General features: G+C 34.8%; 1 protein-coding gene across 1 annotated transcript; it reads left to right on the top strand.

The window, feature by feature from the left end:
* Nucleotides 1–733: 733 nt before the first annotated feature.
* Nucleotides 734–9,437, top strand: SNRPB2 (small nuclear ribonucleoprotein polypeptide B2). The gene is made up of 7 exons (XM_034432405.2): nucleotides 734–1,084; nucleotides 2,529–2,608; nucleotides 3,372–3,544; nucleotides 5,109–5,246; nucleotides 6,681–6,734; nucleotides 7,439–7,527; nucleotides 8,970–9,437. Exons 2-7 carry the CDS (start codon nucleotides 2,545–2,547, stop codon nucleotides 9,127–9,129), a joined length of 678 nt encoding a protein of 225 aa, XP_034288296.1. The 5' UTR covers nucleotides 734–1,084; nucleotides 2,529–2,544; the 3' UTR covers nucleotides 9,130–9,437.
* Nucleotides 9,438–10,340: the final 903 nt, after the last annotated feature.

Here is a 10,340-nt window from a genome sequence, read left to right as displayed (position 1 = left end):
ACCCAGGGATATTGCAACTGTCAAATATGTGTCAGTTACTAAGCATCTGAATTTTGATCACATGATCATGAGGAATGCTAAGTCAGTAAATGTGAAAAACAGTCAAAAGTCATTTTTTTTCAGTGCCATTGTTACTTCAAACGATCACTCAAATGGTCACTATCTTTTATTTTATGTACACTGAGAGCATATGCACCAAGACAAATTCCTTGTGTGTCCGATCACACTTGGCCAATAAAAATAATAATAATAATAAAATATAAAAGAACTGTTGCAAGTCGAGGACTACCTGTATTAATGTTATTGTTCCTATTATTTGAAAGAGATCCATTTGGGGAGTTTTCTATTGCAAGTGCCAAAATAGTGTTATTGGGTACAGTATGCATGTATTAATGTATTAATATGGTGTATGTATTAATATCAATACAGGGGGATAGCAGCATTTACATTTACTAAACAGCATTTACTAATAGCCTCAGGCAGCCAAATATAATACACCCAATTCTTCTTATCGAAGTTCCCATTATCGAATTAAAAGACAATCCAAGCTTCTTAGAATACGAGCATCCAATGAAATATGCGCACTTGTGCAGCCTAAGATCGACGATTGGGAGTGCGACAAGTATTACTATGGAGTCAATTTTGATTGTCACGGGAAGAGAGTGTAACCTCTTCCATTTTATAGCTCTATGTTCTTTCAACTCAGTTAATACCACATCCGGCTTAAATTTGAACAAGTTTTCCAGAATACGGCGGGTTATCACAGAGATGATATAGCCTAGAGGGCCCAGAATGACGCCTCCCCCGGCCTCTTTTAACCGGAAGTTAAAGATATCAATATATTAGCCCCAGCTCGATAGATTTCTTCATGGTTATAAATTGTGGAACACCGGAAGTGGTTGAACGAGTAGCCTTTTCTAAACGGGCTTAATCGGAAACGGAAGGAGTAGGAGGAGGTATTGGCACGCGGAGAAAAGGGGAGAACGACAAAGTTGTTTGGTTCGGCAGTTATTCCGGTTTTTTTTTTTTTTAGGGGAGAAACGGCTCTCCTGTCCTCCCTCTCTATAGTCCCGGGCTTCTTAAGGTGAGGGCGACGCAATCGCGGGCTCCTTGAGCTCCTTGTGTGATAGAGCGTGAATCACGCGCTGGTGAGGAAGAGGAGGGACCCTCGTGTCCCCCTTACAGGCGGGGATCTCGGTGGGGCAGTCACACCCCAGTGTAATGCCGAGAGGAAAATTTGGAAGGAATTAAGAAATTATTGGTAACGACAATACAGTATAGCTGAGTAAAAGCACTTTACGTGGCGCTCCTGTTACTAAGGTGCTTTGCTGAAAGCCACTTAATGAAATTAGCTTCTTTTAATGGTTTTGGAAATTTGCAATGAAGCAGTAAAACGAAATTTTTGATTTTGTTGTTCGAACATAACTGCTAATGCTTCTTATCCAGTGTTTTTGCTGATCAGATGTTTTAGATTCTGTCACATTTTTTTTTCTGAATAGTTTTTATCCCAGAATTATAATTGCACTTAACAATGAACTAAAGGGCCACCATTAGTGAGCCGTTGGACAGCATTACTTGGTCTGTTGTGTGGATGTTTGGGTAGTTTAGAGGTGGGGAATTTGTGGGGAGTGGGGGGGTGTTTGGGGATTGTTATGTGTGTTGGACCTGTCTTTGGGTGTTAAGTGAATTTCGTTGTATGGGTATACTGTGTATACATGTACAATGACAATAAAATTATAATTATCTTTATTCATTAAATATGAAACTCAGTCAACTGAATATTCAAAAATGCATCACAAATACCATTGACTGGTGCTAATGGTTGATACGAATTGCTGCCAGTGTCCTAGGTATCAACCAAGTACTTTCTTAAGATGTATGATGTTCCAAGTAGTGCAGTTTTTTGCAGTTCCACTGGTGTTATTGCACTGTTGTTATTATATTATTATTATTATTATTATTATTATTAATTTAATCTTTAGTGAGATTCACAGCCTTTGAGGCTGGTTAATAGCTCAGCAGCTCGAGTCCTAACCAAGGACCTAGGAACTGTTAAGGTGTCGTCAGAGGATGTAAGCTGTTCCGAGTAAGGTGGTTTTTTGTAGAGTCAAAATGTTCAAGTCCGGCAAATTTAGAATTTCTAAATAGCGGGGTAGCCCTTTGGGTATTGCTCCAAGGGCTCTATTACCACTACTACTACTACTACTACTACTACTACTACTATTATTATTATTATTATTATTATTATTATTATTATTATTATTATTATGGAACAGAATACAATTGGGTTGTGACGAACAATTTCTTTTGTTATTTTCTGAAATTTCAATATATATATTTTTCTATATATATATCCTTATGGTGATGGATCTACCCTTCCCATCGCCAAAAGTATATAACTATAATAATCAGTGTTTGCCTTTTGATTGAAGAGTCATTGTGGATTAGTGGACGTAGTCTTAATGTATGGTGCTTTTAGTTTTTTGGAGAAACTAGGATATATGAATGTGCTATATCTTATTTTTCAGGTTAGCCTATTGGAAGATGGATATTCGACCCAACCATACTCTTTACATCAATAATGTGAATGATAAAATTAAAAAAGAAGGTATGAAATAAATTATTCCTAATTGTATCCTAATGAATTAGGACATATGCAATTCTCATTCCTTTATCAGCCATGAATTGGTTTTTAGCAGATTGTAATTTGGAAGGAAATTAATTTCTGAAAGGAAATTTTTGAAAGGAAATTAATTTCTCCAAGACACAAATCTACAGTTACTTTAACTTGGAGCACAGCTGTCCTTACAGTAGGTTGTGCTCCTTTTCTCTGATAATATATTTGAAGAAAGACCTGTCATAGATCTAATCCCCCAGTGCCCACCTAGATGTTTATGAGAGAGATATGAATGCTATAGGATCCTTTTGTCTGTATCACACCAGTTGGTATCCAGAAACCTGCTTCTATTGACTGAAGAAAATGCAGATTAATCAATCTAATAGTATTTGATACATTTATGTTTCCAGAACATATGTATAAATAAGGTTGAGAGATTCTGTTAATCTATTCCCTACTTTAAACCATTGTCACCTGTATCTTAGAAGCAAAGATAACCACATTGTGAATTGCTTTTATTGAGTCAGATAAACACTGTTTCTGGTCCAGTATTGTACTGATTATTGATAGGAATTCTCCTGGTTTTCAGATATTTTAAGTTCTATGTAAAGATTTCATTTGGAGATAGGAATTTCTGCATTCAAATCACTATAATAATAGTTAATATGGTAATCTATCAATTATAAAGTACTGAATGTTCTTTTAAGTAGATAGCTACAAATAATGCAACTTCCTTTCCTTTTTTTCCTAACAGAACTCAAAAGATCTTTATATGCACTATTTTCCCAATTTGGTCATGTGGTGGATATTGTGGCTTTAAAAACAATGAAGATGAGGGGACAAGCCTTTATTATATTTAAAGAGCTTGGATCAGCCACCAATGCTCTGAGGCAGTTACAAGGTTTCCCATTTTATGGCAAACCAATGGTAAGTTGTTAAATTTTTATCACGAAACATAACAGTATAGTCATGTAGACAGTCTCTTACAAAGTTCAGATTTTTCATTACATTCTTAAACTGTAACTTTATGAATTAACTCACAATATGATAAGAAGGCCCTTTATATATATATATCCTGCCAGAACTACTATAGATGGAAAGAGATATTTTAATTTTCATTTCAGTGGTTAATACCAATGTTCAGAGAAGAATATTACTAAACTCCTACATATCCACTTATTTGGAGTAATGAAACCAAATTCTAAGCCGAACATGTAGAAGTGGTTGCATATCAATTCATTTTCTTAAATAACATTTTGAATATAAATTATTTTAACTATGATGCATATTTTGTATAATCAGTAGAATTTTACAATAATTTATAATTCTAATAGCTTAGAATCCATATAGAAAGAAAACTTCCATTTTGCACTGATTAGAAACAAGTGGAACTGCATTTATGGTCTGATTATAGGAAGGGTATCCATTCATGAATACCAGTTTCAATATAAATGTATAAGTAGAGCCATTTATGTCATTTATTTGGTAAAATTACATAAATATCACTTGAAATTTAGTCTGTTGTATTGAGGTCCACAAAATTAAGATTTCACTTGTAAAAAATGAATTTGAACAGTTTATTTCGAAGATCCAAACATCACTTGAACATATGAAAGAATTAAGTGAATTTGATGAACATTTATTCACGAATTGTCATTCTCTATTTGAAAACTATTTTTTGTTAACATTTTTATTGGCTGGAGACACTGCCTAAGGTAAATAACATTGTGACTTCTGAGAGAAATGGAATTTGGGTGAAAGGAGGTTTTTGGGAAACAGCCAATTATCTCCTCTTACTGACATTCCCCAATTTTTTAAAAAAAGCTTTCTTCTAGACTATGCACTCTATTTTGTTATTGTTATTGTTATTCACAGGAAAAACATTCTAAAATCCATTTGAGCAATATATTTGCCATGTGGAAGTTGTTGAAAACATTTCGACGTTATTTTGTTATGCCAGCTTTAGGAATATTCATATGTATTCTACCTCTTTTACATTGGCACCCTGGACAGTCTGACAATAAATAGATGTTCATCCTTTTTTCAGACTGTAAATCATTTATAACTCAGACCATAGTAAAATACTGTGCAGCAGCTGTGAAAAGCAGGCATCAATTACCGAAAGGTCATCCACAGTTATAAGCATACTTTTTGTATCAACTATCTCAATTGCCTATATTAGTCTGCTTATTTTCAGTTGTACCTTTTATCTCTGACATTTGGCTGTAATTAACGATTCATTTTACTCATTCACTGTTGGAATAATGTTGCAATTTTTGAAAGTAAATTGGCCAAAATACTTCAGTGCACGCAGCCCAGGTGCAAGGGATTCTATTCATCTCTAGATCTCGGTATAGGATATGCTTTAAACTTTTCAGAGAGTTAAAGAGCAAGATATTTTGTGCACTTGAATTCATATTGATTTCTCTTAGATTATTCTTGATCTTACCGCTAAATATTGTTTTTGTGAAATTTTGTTTTGTGAAAATAGCGTATTCAGTATGCAAAAACAGATTCTGAAGTAATTTCTAAAATGCGTGGTACATTTGCTGATAAAGAGAAAAGAAAAGAGAAAAAGAAGACCAAATCCTTGGAACAGGCTGCAAATGCTGCCAAAAAGCCAAATCAGGTAAGAAACATTTTTAGCATATCTCTCATTAGACTTAAGCAATACAAATAAGTCATGAAGCTCTATATGTTCATTAGAACGTTCTTGACATTTTGCTCTGTAAATTGAATGAAAGGCATATGTTTCCCTCGGAGTGCTTCCAGATGAATAATAGAAGAGGCTATTTAAGTCGTTGAGGCTTATCCCTTGTTCACTGCCTAGATCTATATACATGTAGTCCTTGGGTTGTGACAGCAATTGGGATCAAAATTTCTTTCACTAAGCAATGTAGTAGTAAAGTAAAAGGTCACATGATCACATTGTTTAGTAATGGCAATCTTGGCAGTCCCAGTTGTGAGGACCTCATACCACTGCAATGTAGGAAGAGGCAGGAGTTCCAGGCAAGCAAGCCAGAGCGAGGATGGAGGGCAAATGCTGCGGGTGAGTGCTAGGGATTGTGAGCAGGTGGGTGCCACTCCTGGGAATCGAAAGGGCCAATGCTGTGATTCCTCTGTGCTGCATGCCACTACCAACTGAGGCAATCCTCTCAGCAGCAATAAAGTGAAGAAGATTTCAAGACCTTTCCTGTGTATGGCCAAATGCCTGGTGGTGATTCCTGACAGCTACTTGGCTGAGGGCTTTATGTGCCAGAGGGGGAGGCAGGGGCACCTGCCCAGCATGGCCAGCAGAGCACCTGTTTAGTAGGGTTTCAGGTAAACAGAGCTGAAGGAAGGCAGTTGAAGAAGACACCAAGATCAGTTGGAGACAGCAAAAGAGAAGATCTCCAAGTGCCTGAATGTTGATCACATGACTGTGGGGATACTGCCACAGCCAAGGACCAGCCTTCAAGGACTAGTCATAAATCCATTTTATAGTGCTGTTGTAACTTTGAACTGTTGCTAAACAAATGGACGTAACCCAAATACTACTTATCAAAACATCCCCCATAGGTAACTTGTCTAATCTCCTTTAAAATGCATCCTATCCTAATGCTATTAAAAATACTATTCAATTACTTTTTAAAAAATTTATAGAAAAGACAGAAGAAACAGTAGGAAAATACAAAAAGTTTCCAAGCAGACAATTACTCTGTCGTCTTATAGCTGAGTAAAAATCTGAAAATTTAGAAACACTGCATGATAAAACTCTTGTATGAAACAGTACAATTTCTTAGATTCCTGTTCCCATAAACGTACAATGTGCTTTGTAAAATTGCTATGGCAAAAAAGATCCTTAGATATAGCTTCTAGGTGTCTTAAAACTAGGATTTTTGTCAATTCTTAAATTACGTTTTCTCCTTAAATCACTGCATCCTAACTTTTCTGGGTCTCTTAAATTTCTTTTTTGAAATGAGCCAGTTGTTCTGTATTTGTGTCTATAAAGTTTATTCTTGTAATATAATTGTGTGATTAAAAAGAATAAAGATTTCTAAACACTATTTTTATTTTGTAATAGGGAGCAAATCAAAATTCAGCAAATGCTCAAGCAAATGCTTCACAGAATCAACAGGTAAATCTTACTGCCTTAGTGCAACTAAACATCCCATCATTGTATTTGACTTTTTAGAATAACGTTGTGTAAACAAGCAGATGTATTTCTTGTGAATAAATTTATAACCAATTGTTTGCTTCAGACTTTAATATTGCAGTAAGGACAGAAAAAATCCGATTCTTTATATTCTGAGTTATTGTTTTAAGAATTTTTTTTTATAATGAAAGCTAATCTGCTGCAAGGTTCAAAAATATTTTTTATCTCCCAAGATTGAATCTAGTCTTTACATAGTCCTGTAGATAATCATAAAAAATAAAACAAATATTGATTTCTATCTTGTGTGGTATTGGAATGGTATCTATTTCCTAGGAAAAGATGATAGTAGGTGAAAGAGAATAATCTTTCATCTATCAGTTCATCTTCTGCTAGATATCTTTTTGGTAACAGATTATGGTCACAACAGAAGGTATTTTCTGCAGTAACCCTGAAGACATTCAGAATTCCAAATGTATCCACTGGCTTCCAGATCTAAGCTTTTCACTAAATTCAGTAAAAGAAATTGAGTTAATTCATTGAAACTTTACTGACTCTTTAATAAAAAGGTTATTTTCCAGATTATTCTAGGCTTCCTTACTTAATTTTGAAATTTAGGAAATATAGAAACTGCTTATATTTGTCCCAGTTCTGTCCTTTATTATATCACTTTGTATCTGTTACTACAGGTGCCTGATAACCCACCAAACCATATACTTTTCCTCAACAACCTACCAGAAGAGACAAATGAAATGATGTTATCAATGCTATTTAATCAGTAAGTGCATATGTTTTCTCCTTTTTCCAAAGATGTCAGCTGCAATATTGCATGTAATTACTTCAAAATATAGCTCCCTGAAATCGATTTAGTAAATTACATGGGATTGGTTGTCAACAATTTTACATAGATTAAAGCTGTGAAAACACAGGACTGAGATCATGTAGTTTTTACTGATCTTTTCTTATTTGTAGTAGTTTCCTAGAGTTGTTCAAGAACGATGTATGAACATTGCAAAAGAAGCAGGGCTTCCTAGTTTAAGCTGAAATGTTTATGAATATTATACTGATTGCACATGATTTTATACGGTTGTATGACTGAACAGTAAATATGTGTGCTTGTGCATGCTTAAATCCAGACAAATGATATGTTCCTAGTAGGTATCTTGACTTCAGCCTAGCCCAGGTTTTTTTTTTGGATGTTAGCTTCTGAAATTCTTAGCCAGCATGGTTAAAAATGAACGTGCCATGTTCCTAAGAGCACCAGAATAGGAAAGGCAACACTACTTCCTTTCAAACTCACTCATAATTATTTAAAGAATGGAAATTCACTGCATGGTGAGTCCTGATCTAAGAATTAGGCATCCCAGCTTTTGCTCAAACTGAATGAATCCATATTTCTGGCCCTAATATTCAACAGTGTGCTAATAGAGGTTGCTGTCATTTTATTACAGATGAGCTTTAATTTATTTGTCCTTTGGGTTCAAAGTGTTGATTCTGTTTGAAAAGGACTTTGACTCAAAATATTGAAACATTTAGATGATTTTGAACGGTCTGCTCAATCCAATTTTTGAATTTGTTTGGAATCTACATATGCCAGAGCAGTTGGGAGTCAGGCAGTATACAAGCTTAATAATACATAATAACTGAGTTGACTTGGCAAGCAGTTCAGTTCAGATATTCCATCAAATCACAATTCAAGTGAAATTCTCTCACAGCCATATTAATTTTATCCATTTTCTTCACTTTTTTCAACTGCCTCCTCCCTCTAATTGTTGCTAATTCCATTTCACTGTAATTGAAGATATCTTTTTATTTTAATGATTATTTAATGACAAATTATAGAATACGGAAGTGTTTGAAGAGTACTGTATGTAGGACAGATTGCAGATTTGCTGAAGGCTGAATACAATTTTTGCATAGTTAACTTAGCAGAACCTTGAGTTTACTATCTGGTGCCTAAGGAGTTACATTAATTATGAACTTTATCGTTACAGACTTTTCTGAACTTGAATTTTTTGTATGTTAATTACACCGTTTTCATTGGGTGGAAAACGGTTTACTGCTTTTCCTCTTTCTTTTCTGGCTTGCCCAGATCAGTAGTGTTCAATTATTCTTTAATAATGAATTTTGATTTTAAGTTATCATTTGTTAAGAGAGTAAGTCTAGCTCCATGACTGGCAATGATAAAGAATAAAAACTTATATAATATTTTTTGTCTAGGTTCCCTGGTTTTAAAGAAGTGCGCCTAGTTCCTGGTAGACATGACATTTCATTTGTGGAATTTGAAAATGAAGGACAGGCTGGAGCTGCTCGGGATGCCCTCCAAGGATTTAAAATTACCCCATCACATGCAATGAAAATTACGTATGCCAAAAAGTGATGGCAGTGAACTCACATTTTTTGAAAGAACTTGTTTGCGTGCTTTTTTTCATGTGCCATGGGTTTTTTTAGGGCAGGGGTGAATAAATTAAAGGATGGTTCCTTAATTTTAAGGAAACTATGTTATGTAAAACTTTTGGGATTTCATCTAGTCGGCATGTTCGCATTTCTAAACATGTTCAAGGAATGCTAACATTTCAGCTGACCACTGTTATGATGTACATAAATTGGTTTAAGATATTGTGATCTTCAGATCCTTACAAGTTGCTTAATAAGAAATAAAACTGTTTCTTAAGAGTTCATCTTTGATTGATGTTTCATGTGATCAAAATTATTAAATTTAGCTAATTACTGGTCTAGAAATTGGCAATCTTTGAATGTTCTAATCTGAAGTTGTTTACATTTCATCAGTTATGATTAGCATCTCCAAAGGTCCAAGTTCCAACATAGAAGTTTATAAGGAATGAGTTTTGCCCTAATAATATTTTCCTGCAAGGGAGGGGGGAGCCATGCCCACCCTAGAATAACTGCTGGGGAAGTGAAGAAAGTGGGTGGCCTCATTTCCTTTTGTACTGATCTCTGCTTCCTACCAACTTCATCTCTATTTATTATGGCCTCTAGAAATATTTCTCCTAAGCAAATGCCACCTTTGATGAGAAAAAGTTTTCCACCCACTCCTGCCTCCAAATTTTCATTAGGAGTTAATAAGGCACAGTGGGATTGTACTTGTTCGTCACATTGACATCTACACATATGGATGGGCGTACGTTTGTAGAATTGAAAAAAAAACCTTGCCTTGTATCTAAACTTGTTCTAAAAAGTTTTGCTTTAGAGACTACTGTAATTGATGGGATGACTCAATGCCAAATATGAAAATATATGTAACCAGCGATGCTTACATTGTCTAATAATAGATAATATCTCAAATCTGGTGGTGTAGTTATGTAAATATATTTATAAATGTAGAGATGGGTATGAAAGACTGTTTAATTTGCAAATTTCCAGCTTTCATCTAAAATGTGCACTTGGTAAGGAGCAGTACACTATTGTGCACAATGTTCCTATACTAAAAATATTGTGTGAAGGCTTATCCAGAATCTTTTCACAATTGAAAGCAATATTATGCCAATAATAATGCATGCTGGGAGATCTCTCTTATTTCTGAAACACCAATCCTGTGAGATACTGTTATGCCGAGTTATTGGCCCTAAG

Source organism: Pantherophis guttatus, chromosome 1 (genome assembly GCF_059756535.1).
Source record: "Pantherophis guttatus breed Tessera chromosome 1, ASM5975653v1, whole genome shotgun sequence".
NCBI classification, from domain to species: Eukaryota; Metazoa; Chordata; class Lepidosauria; order Squamata; family Colubridae; genus Pantherophis; species Pantherophis guttatus.
Note: the sequence above shows the minus strand (reverse complement) of the source record. Positions and strands in the feature narration are given on the sequence as shown.

Coding starts and splice junctions, on each gene's coding strand:
- SNRPB2 (XM_034432405.2), top strand. CDS start 2,545: ATGGATATTCGACCCAACCATACTCTTTACATCAATAATGTGAATGAT. Junction 2,609..3,371: donor TGATAAAATTAAAAAAGAAG/GTATGAAATAAA, acceptor TTTTCCTAACAG/AACTCAAAAGATCTTTATAT. Junction 7,528..8,969: donor TTATCAATGCTATTTAATCA/GTAAGTGCATAT, acceptor TTTTTTGTCTAG/GTTCCCTGGTTTTAAAGAAG.